We start from the raw sequence: 25,310 nt of genomic DNA, 5'->3' as shown, positions 1-25,310 counted from the left end.
CTGTGTATATAGTCATGTTATCATTGACTAGATACTGGTACTCCTTGTATATAGTCAAGTTATCATTACTCATTATGTTGCTATTATTACTTTTATTATTTTGTGTTTTACTTTTCTGTTATATCTCTATTTCTCTATGAATTGTTGGGAAGGGCCCGTAAGCATTTCACTGCTAGTCCACATCTGTTGTTTACAAAGCATGTGACGAATACAATTAGATTTGTGTAAAGCCAGTGTGTCTATGTATGCGGATGACTCAACACTACACGTCAGCTACTACAGCGATGAAATGACTGCCACACTTAACAAAGAGCTGCAGTTAGATTCAGAATGGGTGGAAAGGAATAAGTTAGTCCTAAATGTTTCTAAAACTAAAAGCATTGTATTTGGGACAAATCATTCACTAATCCCTAAACCTCAATTAAATCTTGTAATGAATAATGTGGAAATTGAGCAAGTTGAGGTGACTAAACTGCTAGGAGTAACCCTGGATTGTAAACTGTCATGGTCAAAACATACTGATACAACAGTAGCTAAGATCAGGAGAAGTCTGTCCATAATAAAGCACAGCTCTACCTTCTTAACAACACTATCAACAAGGCAGGACCTACAGGCCCTAGTTTTGTCACACCTGGACTACTGTTCAGTCGTGTGGTCAAGTGCCACAAAGAGGGACTTAGGAAAATTACAATTGGCAGCACGGCTGGCCCTTAAAAGTACACGGGGAGCTAACATGAATGATATGCATGTCAATCTCTCATGGCTCAAACTGGAGGAGAGATTGACTTCATCACTACTTGTTTTTGTAAGTAGTTTTGACATGCTGAATGTACTGCCTGTTTAAACTACTAGCACTATTTGTATTTATTCATTTATTTTATTTATTTTACCTTTATTTAACCAGGTCGGCCAGTTGAGAACAAGTTCTCATTTACAACTGCTACCTGGCCAAGATAAAGCAAAGCAGTGCGACAAAAACAACAACACAGAGTTACACATAAACAAATGTACAGTCAATAACACAATGGAAAAATCTATGTACAGTGTGTGCAAATGTAGAAGATTAGGGAGGCAAAGCTCGGACACCCTACAAGACCTGCCACCAGAGGTCTCTTCACAGTCCCCAAGTCTAGAACAGACTATGGGAGGCGCACAGTACTACATACAGCCATGACTACATGGAACTCTATTCCAAAAGCAGTAGAATCAGATTTTAAAAAACAGATAAAAAATGTACCTTATGGAACAACGGGTCCTGTGGAGAGACACACAAAGGTACAGACACATGCATATGCATACATTGTGATATTGCTGTATGGTGGTATTAAACATGTTGTATTGTAGAGATGTAGTGGTGTAATAAGGTTATATGATGTTTTATCTTTTGTTTTATATGTGGGAGTGTGGTGCCTGGAAAACAACCTCTCCCTCAACGTCAACAAAACAAAGGAGATGATCGTGGACTTCAGGAAACAGCAGAGGGAGCACCCCCCTATCTACATCGACAGGACCGCAGTGGAGAAGGTGGAAAGCTTCAAGTGTGGACCACCCACACATACAGTGTGGTGAAGAAGGTGCAAGAGAGCCTCTTCAACTTCGAGGCTAAATAAATTTGGCTTGTCACCTAAAACCCTCACAAACTTTTACAGATGCACAATCGAGAGCAGCCTGTCGGACTGTATCACAGCCTGGTACGGCAACTGCACCGCCCTCAACCGCAAGGCTCTCCAGAGGGTGGTGCGGTCTGCCCAACACATCACCTGGAGCAAACTGCCTGCCCTCCAGGACACCTACAACACCCGAGCCACTGCCTGTTCACCCCGCTACCATACAGATGGCGAGGTCAGTACAGGTACATCAAAGCTGGGACCGAGAGACTGAAAAACAGCTTCTATCTCAAGGCCATCAGACTGCTAAACAGCAATCACTAACACAAACATGGCCTGATTAAATACATTTATCAACAAAAAATTGATGGGTGTGTTTGTTTTACAAAGACAAAACATTTTCTGCTGTAAATAGGATTAGCTTTGCCTATGATCTGGTGGACTCACTAAACTGAGAACATCAGTTGTGTACTTTTTCCACCACTGCCCACACCCCCATCCTTGACCACACCCCCATCCCTGACCACACCCCCATCCTTGACCATATTCCCATCCCTGACCACACCCCCATCCCTGACCACACCCCCATCCCAGACCAGACCCCCATCCCTGACCACATCCCAGACCAGACCCCCATCCCTGACCACACCCCCATCCCAGACCAGACCCCTATCCCCGACCACACCCCCATCCCTAGGGTTTGCCACTTGGCTTTGTTTATCTCAGTTGCCCATGCTATTTCAATATTTCAATAATAAATTATTTGATTTTTCCATTGCGTTAATGATGTCGGATTGATTGATTTCCAAATTATTAGTATAAGAATTTTGGCCTTTTCATGTACAAAGAAGACCAGAGAAATATTCAACGTTTGCTGTGTTTGGGTACCTTATTAACAAACCGCTGAAATAGAACAGCTTGTAGCCTACTTAGTTATAAAACAACACAATTTCAGTCAAATATCTGGAAACAAGGCCAACTTAAATTACCAACACAGATAAGTCAAATATCTGGAAACAAGGCCAACTTAAATGACCAACACAGATAAGTCAAATATCTGGAAACAAGGCCAACTTAAATTACCAACACAGATAATTCAAATATCTGGAAACAAGGCCAACTTAAATTACCAACACAGATAAGTCAAATATCTGGAAACAAGGCCAACTTAAATGACCAACACAGATAAGTCAAATATCTGGAAACAAGGCCAACTTAAATTACCAACACAGATAAGTCAAATATCTGGAAACAAGGCCAACTTAAATTACCAACACAGATAAGTCAAATATCTGGAAACAAGGCCAACTTAAATGACCAACACAGATAAGTCAAATATCTGGAAACAAGGCCAACTTAAATGACCAACACAGATAAGTCAATATTATATTTATTATGTTGAGATTGCAACTAATTTCCATCTAATATGTGAGAATGTCATTTCAGTTTGTCATTCCTTACCTCAAAGAGGGCAATATCATGAATCTAGCCCCCTCACCCACACTTACTCATTAACCATTCAGATGCTGATTTTAGCCCGTTTAAAAAAGGAGATTCAACATTAGGTTTCACCTGGCAACAATTGTTTTCAGAAGTACATTTATTAGTTTGATTTGTCTGTGACTGTTTGTTTTGGAAACAGTAAGCAGGTCACTGATCAACATACAGTACATCTGGAGACACTCATTTCAGTAACAACTTCATTTGAAAGTGTTCTTCTCCCTCACAATGGCCCGTATTCATAAAACGTCTCAGAGTGCTGATCTAGGATCAGGTCCCCACATGTCCATGTAATCTTATTCATTATGATGTAAAAGGCTAGACTGATCCGGGGTCAGCACTCCTACTATGAGACACTTTGTGAATGTATCTCACACACAGAAAGCAACACATCTTCACAGATATCAAATAGAAAATAAGAATAACAGCCATAATGAGGACAATACACTTAGATTATTACAAGAACAATAAATATGGTTTTGATTTAAGTGCTGGTAGGATGGTGTAATGGGAAAGATTTGTCGACGTTAAGGGAAAGTGATTGCATTACACACAGCCAATGCAAGGATTTCCCAGACATTATGGGAACGTTCATAGGATAGCCAATCAGAACACACTGTTCACGTACAGTATCTCAGGGCGCTGCTCTAAGAATACGACGACAGACTCTGTGATGAAACACATAACTGGGGCCTTGGTTTTAATCATCCTTGTGGATATGCCCATTTAATAAATGAAACCATTTTCATTTTCTAAACAATGAATCATGTTCTTACAGCAGCCTGTCACTGTCTATGACTCCGTTACCCAGAGTGCATCTCTTCTCTCATTCTGAGGTACTCTGTTGTCTTTTCACCATCCCTGCCTGTCTACAGCCATAGGTCCTGACCTGTACCCACATCCACTGTGGTGTGGTAGGACTCTCCTCTACTTAAAGCCATCCTCATGGTCTTCAGTACCAGACACTTTCTTTCCTCTTCCCTCCATACTTTCTCCCCTCTGTTCTATCTGTCTCGTCATCCCGCCATCCCTCTGTCCTGGGCTTGTCTGTCTGTCGTTCCCTCCTCCATGGCCCATGGGGGTTATCTATGGAGCTCTCCAGAGTCATTGGGACTCTTTGGGGACGTATAGGGTGGTAGGGAGGTGGGCCGGGGGCCTGAGGCCTTGCCATTGTCCTTCTCCTCCTCTCCCTCCACTCCTACTCCTCTTTCTCCTCCACCTCTTCCCTCTGTTCTGTCAGTCTCCTCGGAACCACCCCGCCCGTCCTCGCTGGACTCGGCGACGTCTGATCCCTCCGACTCAGAGAGCAGCTCCCCGTCGCGGTACTCAGTCCCTTCCACCCCCTCCCCGTCCCTCTCCTCCCCCGCCTCCCCCTCCCCTGCATGGCTCATCTGGGTGGTGCTGTTGTGGTGCTTGACGTGGTAGCGCTGGTTCTGGAAGAACTTGACCAGGGTGTGCTTGGGAAGGTCCAGCTGGGCCGACAGGGTGTGGATAGCCTCCTGGTCAGGGTAGAGGCCCACGTCACCGATGAAGCTCTGCAGGATGGCCAGAGCCTCCAGGGAGATCCGGGTACGCGACCGCAGCTTTTTGGACCCACCACTGGAGCTGCCACTCACGCTGCCGTTGTCCTTGCCTCGAGGCCCATCCGAGTTGTGGCCTCTGGGGCCAGGCGTGGGAGTGAGGAGAGGGGATGGGTCCCGCATGGGAGATGGAGATGGGGCCTTCCTTGGAGGTAAGGGCTGCCTGTGCAGTGCCTGTGGAGAAAAAGAGGAGATGCCATGTTGAATCCCATTAGAGCAGACTGTCAACATAGGAAATCAGTCCACATACTCTAAGTAATAATCAGTCTATACTCTAAGAAATAATCTGTCCATACTCTAAGTAATAATCAGTCTATACTCTAAGAAATAATCTGTCCATTCTCTAAGTAATAATCAGTCTATATTCGAAGTAATAATCAGTCCATTCTCTAAGTAATAATCAGTCCATTCTCTAAGAAATAATCAGTCCACATTCTCTAAGTAATAATCAGTCTATACTCTACGTAATAATCAGACTATACTCTAAGTAATAATCAGTCCACTCTCAAAGTAATAATCAGTCCATTCTCTAAGAAATAATCAGTCCATTCTCTAAGTGATAATCAGTCCATACTCTAGGTAATAATCAGTTAATTCTCTAACTCTATGTCTGACAACATATATATGCATATTCATATAATAAACTGAAAAACTCAACAACAGAGACAGTAGAAGAAGTTCACTTAAACATAGGATACACTTCCCCCTTAGTGGTAACATATGTCAGTTCATTTCTAGGGGTTAGTTGTACTATAACAGAGATCCCATTGACCAGAGAGTTCCCTAGAAGCTCATAAACAACAACAACAGCAGAGAGTAGTTCCCTAAGGAATAGGATAGACTCCCCCCTCTTAGTGACAGCCCATTAACATCCTAGGGGGTTAGTTGGAACGTGTGGTACTGGAGCTGAGATCCCGTTGACCAGACAGAGAGGTCCCAGTCCCAGGCCCATCACCCTCCCCTCTCCTGGGGCTATTAGAAGGGCGGGGTGCCTGAACGCCCAAACACTGGAATGCTGCGCCCATAAATCTGTGGTCCGGGGAAATTAAAGGACCTAAATAAAGATAATAGTCATTCTTTTTTCCCCCCCTTCAATAATAACATGGTATGTTTCAAATAATATTGAGGTTAGGCCAGACCATGGAGTATTTCTAAATGCTCTTTGGTGGGTTGGTGAGAGAAGGCCTTTAGGTCTTCAGGAAATGTGTGGGCTAGTTGTTTTATGCCTCCTTGTCTATTTCTGATGTCATAAAGGGGCAATCTGAAGTTTCGGTAACAAGCTGAGGGACGGGGCTGGAGAAATGTTACCACTCTCAAATTCATAGAGTGAGAGCTATGGACCATCCATGATATCAAAATTATAGTTTTAACCATGTTTTGAGGCAATAAAATGTTTGTTTACATTTACATTTTTTACAAACATTGGAGTAAAACAAGCTTATATTTTGGGTTCTGATGGGGTACGAATGTTGAACTGAGCTCATGAGGCATTTCTAGGTTATATTCTTCAAGAATCAATGGGTAAATATCATTGATTTAAAAGTGAAAAAATGCATGTAGGAACTGCAGATTGTCCCTTTAAAGGAGACTGACTGGAAGTGGATGACTAAAATGTCTTAAAGGAGACAAACCTGACTGGAAGTGGATGACTAAAATGTCTTAAAGGAGACAAACCTGACTGGAAGTGGATGACTAAAATGTCTTAAAGGAGCCAAACCTGACTGGAAGTGGATGACTAAAATGTCTTAAAGGAGACAAACCTGACTGGAAGTGGATGACTAAAATGTCTTAAAGGAGACAAACCTGACTGGAAGTGGATGACTAGTGTAAGGAACAGGTGGTGGGATAGAGAGAGAAACTTCCCAGGCATCCCACCACTGTCCTTGAAACCCTTTAACAATCAATCCAGTCAGTCCTTCTATAACTCTAAATCCAACCCATTAAGAGAACACACAACACCATTAAAATATCATAACTCTAAATCCAACCCATTAAGAGAACACACAACACCATTAAAATATCATAACTCTAAATCCAACCCATTAAGAGAACACACAACACCATTAAAATATCATAACTCTAAATCCAACCCATTAAGAGAACACACAACATCATTAAAATATCATAACTCTAAATCCAACCCAACAACAGAACACACAACATCACTAAAATATCATAACTCTAAATCCAACCCAACAACAGAACACACAACATCACTAAAATATCATAACTCTAAATCCAACCCATTAAGAGAACACACAACACCATTAAAACATCATAACTCTAAATCCAACCCATTAAGAGAACATACAACATCACTAAAATATCATAACTCTAAATCCAACCCAACAACAGAACACACAACACCACTAAAATATCTCTGGTTCTTTCTTTCTCTGTTGTCATTATGGATGCAACACTCTGGAGGAAATGAGTCTCGTCAAGAAAAGTAAATCATCTGTGAGGAGAGGATGAAAGAATGATAGAGACCCTGAATAATGTAGCTGTCCTGGTTAGAGAGGGTCCTCATCGGGGTACAGACCCTGAATAATGTAGCTGTCCTGGTTAGAGAGGGTCCTCATCGGGGTACAGACCCTGAATAATGTAACTGTCCTGGTTAGGGAGGGTCCTCATCGGGGTACAGACCCTGAATAATGTAGCTGTCCTGGTTAGGGAGGGTCCTCATCGGGGTACAGACCCTGAATAATGTAGCTGTCCTGGTTAGAGAGGGTCCTCATCGGGGTACAGACCCTGAATAATGTAACTGTCCTGGTTAGGGAGGGTCCTCATCGGGGTACAGACCCTGAATAATGTAGCTGTCCTGGTTAGAGAGGGTCCTCATCGGGGTACAGACCCTGAATAATGTAGCTGTCCTGGTTAGAGAGGGTCCTCATCGGGGTACAGACCCTGAATAATGTAACTGTCCTGGTTAGGGAGGGTCCTCATCGGGGTACAGACCCTGAATAATGTAGCTGTCCTGGTTAGGGAGGGTCCTCATCGGGGTACAGACCCTGAATAATGTAACTGTCCTGGTTAGGGAGGGTCCTCATCGGGGTACAGACCCTGAATAATGTAGCTGTCCTGGTTAGGGAGGGTCCTCATCGGGGTACAGACCCTGAATAATGTAGCTGTCCTGGTTAGAGAGGGTCCTCATCGGGGTACAGACAGACCCTGAATAATGTAACTGTCCTGGTTAGGGAGGGTCCTCATCGGGGTACAGACAGACCCTGAATAATGTAACTGTCCTGGTTAGAGAGGGTCCTCATCGGGGTACAGACCCTGAATAATGTAGCTGTCCTGGTTAGAGAGGGTCCTCATCGGGGTACAGACAGACCCTGAATAATGTAACTGTCCTGGTTAGGGAGGGTCCTCATCGGGGTACAGACAGACCCTGAATAATGTAACTGTCCTGGTTAGGGAGGGTCCTCATCGGGGTACAGACAGACCCTGAATAATGTAGCTGTCCTGGTTAGAGAGGGTCCTCATCGGGGTACAGACCCTGAATAATGTAGCTGTCCTGGTTAGAGAGGGTCCTCATCGGGGTACAGACCCTGAATAATGTAGCTGTCCTGGTTAGGGAGGGTCCTCATCGGGGTACAGACCCTGAATAATGTAGCTGTCCTGGTTAGAGAGGGTCCTCATCGGGGTACAGACCCTGAATAATGTAGCTGTCCTGGTTAGGGAGGGTCCTCATCGGGGTACAGACCCTGAATAATGTAGCTGTCCTGGTTAGGGAGGGTCCTCATCGGGGTACAGACCCTGAATAATGTAGCTGTCCTGGTTAGGGAGGGTCCTCATCGGGGTACAGACCCTGAATAATGTAACTGTCCTGGTTAGAGAGGGTCCTCATCGGGGTACAGACCCTGAATAATGTAACTGTCCTGGTTAGAGAGGGTCCTCATCGGGGTACAGACCCTGAATAATGTAACTGTCCTGGTTAGAGAGGGTCCTCATCGGGGTACAGACCCTGAATAATGTAACTGTCCTGGTTAGAGAGGGTCCTCATCGGGGTACAGACCCTGAATAATGTAGCTGTCCTGGTTAGAGAGGGTCCTCATCGGGGTACAGACCCTGAATAATGTAACTGTCCTGGTTAGGGAGGGTCCTCATCGGGGTACAGACCCTGAATAATGTAGCTGTCCTGGTTAGAGAGGGTCCTCATCGGGGTACAGACAGACCCTGAATAATGTAGCTGTCCTGGTTAGGGAGGGTCCTCATCGGGGTACAGACCCTGAATAATGTAGCTGTCCTGGTTAGAGAGGGTCCTCATCGGGGTACAGACAGACCCTGAATAATGTAACTGTCCTGGTTAGAGAGGGTCCTCATCGGGGTACAGACCCTGAATAATGTAGCTGTCCTGGTTAGAGAGGGTCCTCATCGGGGTACAGACAGACCCTGAATAATGTAACTGTCCTGGTTAGGGAGGGTCCTCATCGGGGTACAGACAGACCCTGAATAATGTAACTGTCCTGGTTAGGGAGGGTCCTCATCGGGGTACAGACAGACCCTGAATAATGTAGCTGTCCTGGTTAGAGAGGGTCCTCATCGGGGTACAGACCCTGAATAATGTAGCTGTCCTGGTTAGAGAGGGTCCTCATCGGGGTACAGACCCTGAATAATGTAGCTGTCCTGGTTAGGGAGGGTCCTCATCGGGGTACAGACCCTGAATAATGTAGCTGTCCTGGTTAGAGAGGGTCCTCATCGGGGTACAGACCCTGAATAATGTAGCTGTCCTGGTTAGGGAGGGTCCTCATCGGGGTACAGACCCTGAATAATGTAGCTGTCCTGGTTAGGGAGGGTCCTCATCGGGGTACAGACCCTGAATAATGTAGCTGTCCTGGTTAGGGAGGGTCCTCATCGGGGTACAGACCCTGAATAATGTAACTGTCCTGGTTAGAGAGGGTCCTCATCGGGGTACAGACCCTGAATAATGTAACTGTCCTGGTTAGAGAGGGTCCTCATCGGGGTACAGACCCTGAATAATGTAACTGTCCTGGTTAGAGAGGGTCCTCATCGGGGTACAGACCCTGAATAATGTAACTGTCCTGGTTAGAGAGGGTCCTCATCGGGGTACAGACCCTGAATAATGTAGCTGTCCTGGTTAGAGAGGGTCCTCATCGGGGTACAGACCCTGAATAATGTAACTGTCCTGGTTAGAGAGGGTCCTCATCGGGGTACAGACCCTGAATAATGTAGCTGTCCTGGTTAGGGAGGGTCCTCATCGGGGTACAGACCCTGAATAATGTAACTGTCCTGGTTAGAGAGGGTCCTCATCGGGGTACAGACCCTGAATAATGTAACTGTCCTGGTTAGAGAGGGTCCTCATCGGGGTACAGACCCTGAATAATGTAGCTGTCCTGGTTAGGGAGGGTCCTCATCGGGGTACAGACAGACCCTGAATAATGTAGCTGTCCTGGTTAGAGAGGGTCCTCATCGGGGTACAGACCCTGAATAATGTAACTGTCCTGGTTAGAGAGGGTCCTCATCGGGGTACAGACCCTGAATAATGTAGCTGTCCTGGTTAGAGAGGGTCCTCATCGGGGTACAGACCCTGAATAATGTAGCTGTCCTGGTTAGGGAGGGTCCTCATCGGGGTACAGACCCTGAATAATGTAGCTGTCCTGGTTAGAGAGGGTCCTCATCGGGGTACAGACCCTGAATAATGTAGCTGTCCTGGTTAGGGAGGGTCCTCATCGGGGTACAGACCCTGAATAATGTAGCTGTCCTGGTTAGGGAGGGTCCTCATCGGGGTACAGACCCTGAATAATGTAGCTGTCCTGGTTAGGGAGGGTCCTCATCGGGGTACAGACAGACCCTGAATAATGTAGCTGTCCTGGTTAGGGAGGGTCCTCATCGGGGTACAGACAGACCCTGAATAATGTAGCTGTCCTGGTTAGGGAGGGTCCTCATCGGGGTACAGACAGACCCTGAATAATGTAGCTGTCCTGGTTAGAGAGGGTCCTCATCGGGGTACAGACCCTGAATAATGTAGCTGTCCTGGTTAGGGAGGGTCCTCATCGGGGTACAGACCCTGAATAATGTAGCTGTCCTGGTTAGGGAGGGTCCTCATCGGGGTACAGACCCTGAATAATGTAGCTGTCCTGGTTAGGGAGGGTCCTCATCGGGGTACAGACCCTGAATAATGTAGCTGTCCTGGTTAGGGAGGGTCCTCATCGGGGTACAGACCCTGAATAATGTAACTGTCCTGGTTAGAGAGGGTCCTCATCGGGGTACAGACCCTGAATAATGTAACTGTCCTGGTTAGAGAGGGTCCTCATCGGGGTACAGACCCTGAATAATGTAACTGTCCTGGTTAGAGAGGGTCCTCATCGGGGTACAGACCCTGAATAATGTAACTGTCCTGGTTAGAGAGGGTCCTCATCGGGGTACAGACCCTGAATAATGTAGCTGTCCTGGTTAGAGAGGGTCCTCATCGGGGTACAGACCCTGAATAATGTAACTGTCCTGGTTAGAGAGGGTCCTCATCGGGGTACAGACCCTGAATAATGTAGCTGTCCTGGTTAGGGAGGGTCCTCATCGGGGTACAGACCCTGAATAATGTAACTGTCCTGGTTAGAGAGGGTCCTCATCGGGGTACAGACCCTGAATAATGTAACTGTCCTGGTTAGAGAGGGTCCTCATCGGGGTACAGACCCTGAATAATGTAGCTGTCCTGGTTAGGGAGGGTCCTCATCGGGGTACAGACAGACCCTGAATAATGTAGCTGTCCTGGTTAGAGAGGGTCCTCATCGGGGTACAGACCCTGAATAATGTAACTGTCCTGGTTAGAGAGGGTCCTCATCGGGGTACAGACCCTGAATAATGTAGCTGTCCTGGTTAGAGAGGGTCCTCATCGGGGTACAGACCCTGAATAATGTAGCTGTCCTGGTTAGGGAGGGTCCTCATCGGGGTACAGACCCTGAATAATGTAGCTGTCCTGGTTAGAGAGGGTCCTCATCGGGGTACAGACCCTGAATAATGTAGCTGTCCTGGTTAGGGAGGGTCCTCATCGGGGTACAGACCCTGAATAATGTAGCTGTCCTGGTTAGGGAGGGTCCTCATCGGGGTACAGACCCTGAATAATGTAGCTGTCCTGGTTAGGGAGGGTCCTCATCGGGGTACAGACAGACCCTGAATAATGTAGCTGTCCTGGTTAGGGAGGGTCCTCATCGGGGTACAGACAGACCCTGAATAATGTAGCTGTCCTGGTTAGGGAGGGTCCTCATCGGGGTACAGACAGACCCTGAATAATGTAGCTGTCCTGGTTAGAGAGGGTCCTCATCGGGGTACAGACCCTGAATAATGTAGCTGTCCTGGTTAGAGAGGGTCCTCATCGGGGTACAGACCCTGAATAATGTAGCTGTCCTGGTTAGGGAGGGTCCTCATCGGGGTACAGACCCTGAATAATGTAGCTGTCCTGGTTAGAGAGGGTCCTCATCGGGGTACAGACCCTGAATAATGTAGCTGTCCTGGTTAGGGAGGGTCCTCATCGGGGTACAGACCCTGAATAATGTAGCTGTCCTGGTTAGAGAGGGTCCTCATCGGGGTACAGACCCTGAATAATGTAGCTGTCCTGGTTAGGGAGGGTCCTCATCGGGGTACAGACAGACCCTGAATAATGTAGCTGTCCTGGTTAGAGAGGGTCCTCATCGGGGTACAGACCCTGAATAATGTAGCTGTCCTGGTTAGAGAGGGTCCTCATTAGGGTACAGACCCTCTGAGACCCTGCTAACATACTAATTAATATGTTGTGATTAGAAGTCAGCTTTCTGCATGACTTCACCTCCACTCTACACCAGAGAGGGCTGTTATGACTCATTTATTGTCTGCATGTTTGTGAGTGAGAGTGTGTGTTCTTATGTTAGTGTGTGTGTGTGTGTGTGTGTGTGTGTGTGTGTGTGTGTGTGTGTGTGTGTGTGTGTGTGTGTGTGTGTGTGTGTGTGTGTGTGTGTGTGTGTGTAGCACAGCTGGGACACATGTGTGGTGTGTGGTGGAGCCTGGGGGTGTGTGGAAGGGTACAGTACAGACATGGTGGGGGTCTGGGGCAGAGGGAGGGAGGGCCCATGGGGATAAGAGCAAAGCATCCAGAATGACAGCAGCAGCAGCAAGCAGCCTCATGTAGTGCTGAGATAGACACATCTACAGGACCACCCAGTCTGCCTGGAGCTGCCAGTGTTTACCACAGAATGATATCTACCATTTTATAGGATCTTTATGTTGCCTACAGACAGATCAACATCACCATTCTCTCTCTTATCCATTCATCACTGTCTGTCTGTCTGTCTGTCTGTCTGTCTGTCTGTCTGTCTGTCTGTCTGTCTGTCTGTCTGTCTGTCTGTCTGTCTGTCTGTCACTCTCATCTTGGTCTCTCTGTCTATCTCTCTGTCTGTCTCTCTCCCTGTTTCTCTCTCTCGTTCTCTCTCACCATTACCTTACGTATCCACTTCTCCTACCATCCACCCCTCTCTCCTTCCCCTTTCCTGCTTCCCCTCCCTCTCTCCTCGCTAGGCGCCATCAGGGAAGATGAGGCTGGTATTTTTAGCAGATTTATGTCCCTGCTTTGGTCCCAGACATTCTAGGAGAGCAGTGAAGGAATGTGTTCATGGTGTGACCACATCATCCTTCCCAAGATGCTTATTTATTACAAGAAGAAAGAGAGAGAGAATAGAAAGATGGACTGGTGCAGGCCCTTTCAGGCAAGTGTCCTTCTAACATACAACAAGCTTATGGTTAAACTGAATGGCACACGACATACAATTCTACTTCTGGTAAACTCTAAGTCCTTCACATCTGTCTACAATTGTTTTGAGGGACTGAGGCGAAGAGTCTTTGCTTTTTGTGGGCACACTCTTATGTTTGTAGTTTCAGCCTCAATTGTGTCCAATATGTAATTCGGGGGGGGGGGGGGGTCCAAGCCGTATACTGGTGAGGTATTTGCCAGGGGTGACCCCTTTCCTCTCGGGCCTATCACCTGTGGTTCTGGAGACATGTGGAGGACAGTGGAGTCTCTCACCTGTGTTTCTGGAGACATGTGGAGGACAGTGTGAAGCCTCTCACTGTAGTGGTGCTTGGACTCCTCTTCATACACCATGTCCCTCTCAGCCTGGGACAGGGTCAGGAACCTTCTAATGGTACACAGGTTCTCCCACAGAGTCCGGTTGTCTGGGCTGGGGTTCTCCTTCCAACGCAGCAGCTCACACAGCCAGCCCTGACAGAGAGGGAGGGATGACGGGTGATTTTAACATACAGACCAGAGTGATAGAGGAAATGGAGAAAGAGAGAAAGGACAAGGAGATGTAGAGGAGTAGAGACATGAAAGAACAGGTTGGGAAAACGAGCGAAAGACAAGTTCCAGATGAAAATGATGTGGGGCTGTGAGAGAGAGATATGTGATTATCTCTGCTAGACTGGCCCAGGCACTGACACCAGCTGTTGTTTGTACACAGCCTCCTCCAGCACCTAGTGTTCATAACCTGATCAGGGCTCCTTCTCTACCTCCCTCCTTTCTATCCCTCCCTCCCTCCCTCCCTCCCTCCCTCCCTCCGTCTCTCCGGAGAGGGCCATGACCAGATGCAGCCAGATGGGGTCACTGAGCCATGACCCCTCACTGAGAGCCAGGCCTGTAGGAGACCCTACCCCCAGACCAGCAGTGGTGCACACACACAGACACACAAGCATGTATCTCACACGTGTTTACACACACCACACTAACGTGTGTGAAAACACACACAAACACAACCTATTCTTTTCTATCCTATAATCCACTTCTTAGATCGTCCAAATTAAAACCACCCAGAACAACAGCAGTGTATTTATGTCTTCCTCCAGACTCCTCATGTGACTTATTCCTGCCTTAATCATGTGATCTCTCTGTACAACCCTCAGACCAGCCGTGATCATGTGATCTCTCTGTACAACCCTCAGACCAGCCGTGATCATGTGATCTCTCTGTACAACCCTCAGACCAGCTGTGATCATGTGATCTCTCCGTACAACCCTCAGACCAGCCGTGATCAGGTGATCTCTCTGTACAACCCTCAGACCAGCTGTGATCATGTGATCTCTCCGTACAACCCTCAGACCAGCCGTGATCATGATCTCTCTGTACAACCCTCAGACCAGCCGTGATCATGTGATCTCTCTGTACAACCCTCAGAGTGTTAGTTGCAGCTCGTTCCAGTCGCTAGCTGCAGCGAACTGAAAAGACGAGTGACTAAGGGATGTGTGTGCTTTGGGGACCTTTAACAGAATGTGACTGGCAGAACGGGTGTTGTATGTGGAGGATGAGGGCTGCAGTAGATCTCTCAGATAGACCTCACTCCCCCCTAAGAGGGTTTTTATAAATAAGCATCAACCAGTGGGTCTTGCGACGGGTATACAGAGATGACCAGTTTACAGAGGAGTATAGAGTGCAGTGATGTGTCCTATAAGGAGCATTGGTGGCAAATCTGATGGCCGAATGGTAAAGAACATCTAGCCGCTCGAGAGCACCCTTACCTGCTGATCTATAAATTATGTCTCCGTAATCTAGCATGGGTAGGTCATCTGAATCAGGGTTAGTTAGGCAGCTGGGGTGAAAGAGGAGCGATTACGATACAGGAAACCAAGTCTAGATTTAACTTTAGCCTGCAGCTTTGATATGTTCTGAGAGAAGGACAATGCACCATCTAGCCATACTCCCAAGTACTTGTATGAAGTGACTACCTCAAGCTCTAAACCCTCAGAGGTAGTCTCCAGTGTCTCCCTCTCCTAGATGGCTATCTCCAGTGTCTCCCTCTCCTAGATGGCTATCTCCAGTGTCTCCCTCTCCTAGATGGCTATCTCCAGTGTCTCCCTCTCCTAGATGGCTATCTCCAGTGTCTCCCTCTCCTAGATGGCTATCTCCAGTGTCTCCCTCTCCTAGATGGTTATCTCCAGTGTCTCCCTCTCCTAGATGGCTATCTCCAGTGTCTCCCTCTCCTAGATGGCTATCTCCAGTGTCTCCCTCTCCTAGATGGCTATCTCCAGTGTCTCCCTCTCTTAGATGGCTATCTCCAGTGTATCCCTCTCCTAGATGGCTATCTCCAGTGTCTCCCTCTCCTAGATGGCTATCGCCAGTGTCTCCCTCTCCTAAATGGCTATCTCCAGTGTCTCCCTCTCCTTCATGTGCCACCACATCCCGCATGCTTTGTCCCTCTAACATAAACAGACGCGGAGGACTCAGGAGGATAGACATTTGGAGTGTCTTTGATGAGGTCCCACAGTGTAACCCAGCACACACATGCTCACACACACACACACACACACACACATGCTCACACACACACATGCTCACACACACACACACACATGCTCACACACACACACAATCACCAATGTATTTGTTGAAGACCCACAGCCGTAACCCAGGACACACACATACATACAGTAAGCACACCAACACACACACATACACAAACACACACGTAAGTCAGATCCGTTGGCTGGCGTGACAGACGTTTCTCTACCCGGCCCTGGACGCCCACATTGTTTATCTGCCCACGGAGACATGATGGTACGTCACGGGTCCTGACAGTCAGATACCACAGCCTGCGGTACCAAACGACCAGCGCTGACAGTCAGATACCACAGCCTGTGGTACCGAACAACCAGCGCGTGCTTGACATGCCGCCCACATACCCCGATATGTGATCTTACCTCACATCAAATCCCCCACAGTTCATCAACCCAGGAGAAATAACATGCTCCATTGTGTAGGAGATTGTGTGCATTACATGCATGTGTAGGGATGCACATGAGTGTGAGTGTGTGTTACGGTTACAGATATTTACACATTTTACTAAGCATCCTGATCACTGGATGTCACCAATTCACCTTTAGCAGGTGGCTTCAAACAAAACCCACTAAGCACTTCTCACTAGAGTATGGCATTGTTATGATATACTTATATACAGTATACTGTATGTGTGTGAACTGACCTGGCTCTTGTCGGTGACCCCTGGTATACTGTATGCTTGTGGACTGACCTGGCTCTTGTTGGTGACCCCTGGTATACTGTATGTGTGTGGACTGACCTGGTTCTTGTTGGTGACCCCTGGTATACTGTATGTGTGTGGACTGACCTGGCTCTTGTTGGTGACCCCTGGTATACTGTATACTTGTGGACTGACCTGGTTCTTGTTGGCGGCCCCTGGTATACTGTATGCTTGTGGACGGACCTGGCTCTTGTTGGTGACCCCTGGTATACTGTATACTTGTGGACTGACCTGGTTCTTGTTGGCGGCCCCTGGTATACTGTATGCTTGTGGACTGACCTGGCTCTTGTTGGTGACCCCTGGTATACTGTATGTGTGTGGACTGACCTGGCTCTTGTTGGTGACCCCTGGTATACTGTATGTGTGTGGACTGACCTGGTTCTTGTTGGTGACCCCTGGTATACTGTATGTGTGTGGACTGACCTGGTTCTTGTTGGTGACCACTGGTATACTGTATGTGTGTGGACTGACCTGGCTCTTGTTGGTGACCCCTGGTATACTGTATGTGTGTGGACTGACCTGGTTCTTGTTGGTGACCCCTGGTATACTGTATGTGTGTGGACTGACCTGGCTCTTGTTGGTGACCCCTGGTATACTGTATGCTTGTGGACGGACCTGGCTCTTGTTGGTGACCCCTGGTATACTGTATACTTGTGGACTGACCTGGTTCTTGTTGGCGGCCCCTGGTATACTGTATGCTTGTGGACGGACCTGGCTCTTGTTGGTGACCCCTGGTATACTGTATACTTGTGGACTGACCTGGTTCTTGTTGGCGGCCCCTGGTATACTGTATGCTTGTGGACTGACCTGGCTCTTGTTGGTGACCCCTGGTATACTGTATGTGTGTGGACTGACCTGGCTCTTGTTGGTGACCCCTGGTATACTGTATGTGTGTGGACTGACCTGGTTCTTGTTGGTGACCCCTGGTATACTGTATGTGTGTGGACTGACCTGGTTCTTGTTGGTGACCCCTGGTATACTGTATGTGTGTGGACTGACCTGGCTCTTGTTGGTGACCCCTGGTATACTGTATGTGTGTGGACTGACCTGGCTCTTGTTGGTGACCCCTGGTATACTGTATGTGTGTGGACTGACCTGGCTCTTGTTGGTGACCCCTGGTATACTGTATGTGTGTGGACTGACCTGGCTCTTGTTGGTGACCCCTGGTATACTGTATGTGTGTGGACTGACCTGGCTCTTGTTGGTGACCCCTGGTATACTGTATGTGTGTGGACTGACCTGGCTCTTGTTGGTGACCCCTGGTATACTGTATGTGTGTGGACTGACCTGGCTCTTGTTGGTGACCCCTGGTATACTGTATGTGTGTGGACTGACCTGGCTCTTGTTGGCGGCCCCTGGTATACTGTATGTGTGTGGACTGACCTGGCTCTTGTTGGCGACAGCTGGTATACTGTATGTGCGTGGACTGACCTGGCTCTTGTTGGCGGCCCCTGGTATACTGTATGTGTGTGGACTGACCTGGCTCTTGTTGGCGGCCCCTGGTATACTGTATGTGTGTGGACTGACCTGGCTCTTGTTGGTGACCCCTGGTATACTGTATGTGTGTGGACTGACCTGGCTCTTGTTGGCGGCCCCTGGTATACTGTATGTGTGTGGACTGACCTGGCTCTTGTTGGTGACCCCTGGTATACTGTATGTGTGTGGACTGACCTGGCTCTTGTTGGTGACCCCTGGTATACTGTATGCTTGTGGACTGACCTGGCTCTTGTTGGTGACCCCTGGTATACTGTATTTGTGTGAACTGACCTGGCTCTTGTTGGCGACCCCTGGTATACTGTATGTGTGTGGACTGACCTGGCTCTTGTTGGTGACCCCTGGTATACTGTATGTGTGTGGACTGACCTGGCTCTTGTTGGCGGCCCCTGGTATACTGTATGTGTGTGGACTGACCTGGCTCTTGTTGGTGACCCCTGGTATACTGTATGTGTGTGGACTGACCTGGCTCTTGTTGGTGACCCCTGGTATACTGTATGCTTGTGGACTGACCTGGCTCTTGTTGGTGACCCCTGGTATACTGTATTTGTGTGAACTGACCTGGCTCTTGTTGGCGACCCCTGGTATACTGTATGTGTGTGGACTGACCTGGCTCTTGTTGGTGACCCCTGGTATACTGTATGTGTGTGGACTGACCTGGCTCTTGTTGGTGACCCCTGGTATACTGTATGTGTGTGGACTGACCTGGCTCTTGTTGGTGACCCCTGGTATACTGTATGCTTGTGGACTGACCTGGCTCTTGTTGGTGACCCCTGGTATACTGTATGTGTGTGAACTGACCTGGCTCTTGTTGGTGACCCCTGGTATACTGTATGTGTGTGGACTGACCTGGCTCTTGTTGGTGACCCCTGGTATACTGTATGCTTGTGGACTGACCTGGCTCTTGTTGGTGACCCCTGGTATACTGTATGTGTGTGAACTGACCTGGCTCTTGTTGGTGACCCCTGGTATACTGTATGTGTGTGAACTGACCTGGCTCTTGTTGGTGACCCCTGGTATACTGTATGTGTGTGGACTGACCTGGCTCTTGTTGGTGACCCCTGGTATACTGTATGTGTGTGGACTGACCTGGCTCTTGTTGGTGACCCCTGGTATACTGTATGTGTGTGGACTGACCTGGCTCTTGTTGGTGACCCCTGGTATACTGTATGTGTGTGGACTGACCTGGCTCTTGTTGGTGACCCCTGGTATACTGTATGTGTGTGGACTGACCTGGCTCTTGTTGGTGACCCCTGGTATACTGTATGTGTGTGGACTGACCTGGCTCTTGTTGGCGGCCCCTGGTATACTGTATGTGTGTGGACTGACCTGGCTCTTGTTGGCGACAGCTGGTATACTGTATGTGCGTGGACTGACCTGGCTCTTGTTGGCGGCCCCTGGTATACTGTATGTGTGTGGACTGACCTGGCTCTTGTTGGCGGCCCCTGGTATACTGTATGTGTGTGGACTGACCTGGCTCTTGTTGGTGACCCCTGGTATACTGTATGTGTGTGGACTGACCTGGCTCTTGTTGGCGGCCCCTGGTATACTGTATGTGTGTGGACTGACCTGGCTCTTGTTGGTGACCCCTGGTATACTGTATGTGTGTGGACTGACCTGGCTCTTGTTGGTGACCCCTGGTATACTGTATGCTTGTGGACTGACCTGGCTCTTGTTGGTGACCCCTGGTATACTGTATTTGTGTGAACTGACCTGGCTCTTGTTGGCGACCCCTGGTATACTGTATGTGTGTGGACTGACCTGGCTCTTGTTGGTGACCCCTGGTATACTGTATGTGTGTGGACTGACCTGGCTCTTGTTGGCGGCCCCTGGTATACTGTATGTGTGTGGACTGACCTGGCTCTTGTTGGTGACCCCTGGTATACTGTATGTGTGTGGACTGACCTGGCTCTTGTTGGTGACCCCTGGTATACTGTATGCTTGTGGACTGACCTGGCTCTTGTTGGTGACCCCTGGTATACTGTATTTGTGTGAACTGACCTGGCTCTTGTTGGCGACCCCTGGTATACTGTATGTGTGTGGACTGACCTGGCTCTTGTTGGTGACCCCTGGTATACTGTATGTGTGTGGACTGACCTGGCTCTTGTTGGTGACCCCTGGTATACTGTATGTGTGTGGACTGACCTGGCTCTTGTTGGTGACCCCTGGTATACTGTATGCTTGTGGACTGACCTGGCTCTTGTTGGTGACCCCTGGTATACTGTATGTGTGTGAACTGACCTGGCTCTTGTTGGTGACCCCTGGTATACTGTATGTGTGTGGACTGACCTGGCTCTTGTTGGTGACCCCTGGTATACTGTATGCTTGTGGACTGACCTGGCTCTTGTTGGTGACCCCTGGTATACTGTATGTGTGTGAACTGACCTGGCTCTTGTTGGTGACCCCTGGTATACTGTATGTGTGTGAACTGACCTGGCTCTTGTTGGTGACCCCTGGTATACTGTATGTGTGTGGACTGACCTGGCTCTTGTTGGTGACCCCTGGTATACTGTATGTGTGTGGACTGACCTGGCTCTTGTTGGTGACCCCTGGTATACTGTATGTGTGTGGACTGACCTGGCTCTTGTTGGTGACCCCTGGTATACTGTATGTGTGTGGACTGACCTGGCTCTTGTTGGTGACCCCTGGTATACTGTATGTGTGTGGACTGACCTGGCTCTTGTTGGCGACCCCTGGTATACTGTATGTGTGTGGACTGACCTGGCTCTTGTTGGCGACCCCTGGTATACTGTATGCTTGTGGACGGACCTGGCTCTTGTTGGTGACCCCTGGTATACTGTATACTTGTGGACTGACCTGGCTCTTGTTGGTGACCCCTGGTATACTGTATGTGTGTGAACGGACCTGGCTCTTGTTGGTGACCCCTGGTATACTGTATGTGTGTGGACTGACCTGGCTCTTGTTGGCGACCCCTGGTATACTGTATGTGTGTGGACTGACCTGGCTCTTGTTGGCGGCCCCTGGTATACTGTATGTGTGTGGACTGACCTGGCTCTTGTTGGCGGCCACCTTGGCGAACAGGGCCTGGGACACCTTGGCTCTCTTCATCTCCTGCTGGATCTCATCATAGATCCCAGATGTAATGTTGATGTTGACCAGGGACTTCAGGGGCAGCTCAGCACTGACCTGGGTCAGGGGGGGCTTGGGCTGCAGGGAGGAGAAGAGGGCGGGGGGGAAGAGAGAGAGAGTTTTTAGTGAGCACAACTGGCTAATCGTCTAGGTTACTGAGTCCCTAAAGAGATGTCCTGCATTTGTTTACCTGTTAGTGTACTGCCAGGGGTGTGTCTGTGTGTGATGTGACTACAGTGTTAACCTGTTAATGTACTGCCAGGGGTGTGTCTGTGTGTGATGTGACTACAGTGTTAACCTGTTAGTGTACTGCCAGGGGTGTGTCTGTGTGTGATGTGGGTTGTAGCCAGACCTGGGCTCGAATAGTATTCATTTTCTTTCAAATACTAAAAACTTCACTTCATTGAGATTTCCAGACACAATGGAACCAATGCAACAATCCCAAAAGTGCAAACCCCACCCACCCTGGCACTTCATGTAGGCTCAATCAAATGCTCAAAGTATTAGAGAGAAAATATCAAATCTATTTAAACCCAGGTGTGGTTGTAGATGTGTGTGTCTGATGTGGCTATTCCCTAGTGTTCCTATTCAACGTACATGAGGACACCTGGGTATGTATGTGTACCTGTGTGAGTCGCTGGCCAGTGGAGCTGGAGTTCTGATTGGTTGGGGTCAGGTTGCCTAGGTTGGGGTTCAGGCTGCGTTCACGCTCCTCCTGGTAAATGTGGTCGCGTTCGCTCTCGTGGAGGTTCAGGAAGTTCTGCATAGCTTTGAGGTTGACCAGGAGTGACTGGGAGGCCTGGCGAGGGTCCTCCTCTTTACGAAGGATCTCAGACAGCAGGCCCTGAGACACAAACACGCGCGCAAATGTCAGGTCTCTTAGCAAGGACCCTCCAAGTACCCTTTCATACTCTAATTCTCTCATTACATCTCTCTCTCTCTCTCTCTTTCTCACACACACACTCGACTCGACTCGACTCGACACTACTCTACTCTACTCTACTCTACTCTACTCTACTCTACTCTACTCTACTCTACTCTATTCTACTCTACTCTACTCTACTCTACTCTACTCTATTCTACTCTACTCTACTCTACTCTACACTACTCTACTCTACACTACTCTACTCTACACTACTCTACACTACTCTACTCTACTCTACTCTACTCTACTCTACTCTACTCTACTCCCTTTAGGTAGGAATGTCCCTATGTCAGTGTATTGGGCTTTCTCACCAGTCAGTATCAGTGGAGTGCAGCTTTCAGAACACTCATATGACATGCTAGGGTTTTAGACAGTTCTCTACTGATGACAAACCCACCCACCCTTCAAACGCTACAGTGGTCACAGCTCTGGCCGTGGATCCCACTTCTTCTGGAAATGTTGTCCGTTGCACCCAAAGATCCAGAGCTCCCCGAAGCTTCTGCACATGTGCAGACCACATGTGTGTATCAGTTACTCTGGCGAACGTTGTTGTATAATAAAGTTATATCAAAGCTGAATCAGTGTCTGCAAGATCCCGTAATGATCACAGTAATCTACATTACAGAACTCAATATAATAGCATAGTGTAACGTTACTGGAAGACTAAAACGACACTGCATTTAGTAGTGCATGATAATTCTTAACGTTTTACCGGTGAAACATCCATGCAGCATCATTCTGCATAGTAACCATTTGATCTCAGTCAGTTTCATGGAGATATGCATTTAGATCTTCTTGAGTGATGCAGTGTTGTTTAGAAGTAGCCTACAGTGTTGTTTAGAAGTAGCCTACAGAGTTGTTTAGAAGTAGTCCACAGAGTTGTTTAGAAGTAGCCTACAGTGTTGTTTAGAAGTAGCTTACAGTGTTGTTTAGAAGTAGTCTACAGTGTTGTTTAGAAGTAGCCTACAGTGTTGTTTAGAAGTAGCCTACAGTGTTGTTTAGAAGTAGCCTACAGTATTGTTTAGAAGTAGCCTACAGTGTTGTTTAGAAGTAGCCTACAGTGTTGTTTAGAAGTAGCCTACAGTGTTGTTTAGAAGTAGCCTACAGTGTTGTTTAGAAGTAGCCTATAGTGTTGTTTAGAAGTAGCCTACAGTGTTGTTTAGAGTAGCCTACAGAGTTGTTTAGAAGTAGCCTACAGAGTTGTTTAGAAGTAGCCTACAGTGTTGTTTAGAAGTATCCTGCAGTGTTGTTTAGAAGTAGCCTACAGTGTTGTTTAGAAGTAGCCTACAGTGTTGTTTAGAAGTAGCCTACAGTGTTGTTTAGAAGTAGCCTACATTGTTGTTTAGAAGTATCCTACAGTGTTGTTTAGAAGTAGCCTACAGTGTTGTTTAGAAGTAACCTACAGTGTTGTTTAGAGTAGCCTACAGAGTTGTTTAGAAGTAGCTTACAGAGTTGTTTAGAATTAGCCTACAGAGTTGTTTAGAGTAGCCTACAGAGTTGTTCAGAAGTAGCCTACAGTGTTGTTTAGAAGTAGCCTACAGAGTTGTTTAGAAGTAGTCTACAGAGTTGTTTAGAAGTAGCCTACAGAGTTGTTTAGAAGTAGCCTACAGTGTTGTTTAGAAGTAGCCTACAGTGTTGTTTAGAAGTAGCTTACAGTGTTGTTTAGAAGTAGTCTACAGTGTTGTTTAGAAGTAGCCTACAGTTTTGTTTAGAAGTAGCCTACAGTATTGTTTAGAAGTAGCCTACAGTGTTGTTTAGAAGTAGCCTACAGTGTTGTTTAGAAGTATCCTACAGTGTTGTTTAGAAGTAGTCTACAGTGTTGTTTAGAAGTAGCCTACAGTGTTGTTTAGAAGTAGCCTACAGTATTGTTTAGAAGTAGCCTACAGTGTTGTTTAGAAGTAGCCTACAGTGTTGTTTAGAAGTATCCTACAGTGTTGTTTAGAAGTAGCCTATAGTGTTGTTTAGAAGTAGTCTACAGAGTTGTTTAGAGTAGCCTACAGTGTTGTTTAGAAGTATCCTACAGTGTTGTTTAGAAGTAGCCTACAGTGTTGTGTTGAATGACTGAGTGAACGAATCTTGGAGCAGATGGTGCTAACAAACTGCAGCCTAGCCTACCTGTGTATTTTGCCCAGTGGCGCGTGCTGTTGAGTTTTGGCCACATGAGAAAACAATTTGCTGTTGTTTTTTGTCTTCCAGTAAAGTTATACTAAGCTATTATATTGGGTTATGTAATGTAGAATACTGTGATCATTATGTGATCTGGCAGACATTGATTATGCTTTGATCTAACTTTATTAAACAACACCAGAACCATTGGCCTGAGTAGCCTGTTCTCGGAGTAGCCTGTTCTCTGAGTAGCCTGTCTCTGAGTAGCCTGTTCTCTGAATAGCCTGTTCTCTGAGTAGCCTGTTCTCTGAGTAGCCTGTTAGCCTGTCTCTGAGTAGCCTGTTCTCTGAGTAGCCTGTCTCTGAGTAGCATGTTCTCTGAGTAGCCTGTTCTCTGAGTAGCCTGCTCTCTGAGTAGCCTGCTCTCTGAGTAGCCTGTCTCTGAGTAGGCTGTTCTCTGAGTAGCCTGTTCTCTGAGTAGCCTGTTTTCTGAGTAGCCTGTTTTCTGAGTAGCCTGTTCTCTGAGTAGCCTGTTCTCGAAGTAGCCTGTTCTCGGAGTAGCCTGTTCTCGGAGTAGCCTGTTCTCGGAGTAGCCTGTTCTCGGAGTAGCATGTTCTCGGAGTAGCCTGTTCTCTGAGTAGTCTGTTCTCTGAGTAGTCTGTTCTCGGAGTATCCTGTTCTCGGAGTAGCCTGTTCTCGGAGTAGCCTGTTCTCGGAGTAGCCTGCTCTCTGAGTAGCCTGTCTCTGAGTAGCCTGTTCTCGGAGTAGCCTGTTCTCGGAGTAGCCTGCTCTCTGAGTAGCCTGTCTCTGAGTAGCCTGTTCTCGGAGTAGCCTGTTCTCGGAGTAGCCTGTTCTCGGAGTAGCCTGTTCTCGGAGTAGCCTGTTCTCTGAGTAGCCTGTTCTCTGTGTGTAAAGTAGAGACTATAAACATGTGCAGAAGCTTCGGGGGCTCCGGATCCTTTAGTACTGTGGACCAAAGATCCTGAATAAATCTG

At 47.6% G+C, this 25,310-nt stretch overlaps 1 protein-coding gene across 1 annotated transcript in view; it reads right to left on the bottom strand.

Annotated features, from left to right (window-relative positions):
• Nucleotides 1-3,189: 3,189 nt before the first annotated feature.
• Nucleotides 3,190-25,310, bottom strand: part of LOC129859960 (DNA-binding protein SATB2-like) — a 51,133-nt gene continuing 29,012 nt past the window's right edge. The window contains exons 9-12 of the mRNA XM_055930238.1: nt 21,911-22,129; nt 21,205-21,363; nt 13,701-13,895; nt 3,190-4,861 (exon numbers count right to left, since the gene is read on the bottom strand). Of these exons, the coding sequence (XP_055786213.1) occupies nt 4,190-4,861; nt 13,701-13,895; nt 21,205-21,363; nt 21,911-22,129 (1,245 nt within the window). The 3' untranslated portion in view covers nt 3,190-4,189. The remainder of the gene's footprint in view (nt 4,862-13,700; nt 13,896-21,204; nt 21,364-21,910; nt 22,130-25,310) is intronic.

The sequence above is a fragment of the Salvelinus fontinalis genome, chromosome 7, assembly GCF_029448725.1.
Source record: "Salvelinus fontinalis isolate EN_2023a chromosome 7, ASM2944872v1, whole genome shotgun sequence".
NCBI classification, from domain to species: Eukaryota; Metazoa; Chordata; class Actinopteri; order Salmoniformes; family Salmonidae; genus Salvelinus; species Salvelinus fontinalis.
This window is presented reverse-complemented; position numbering and strand designations above follow the sequence as displayed.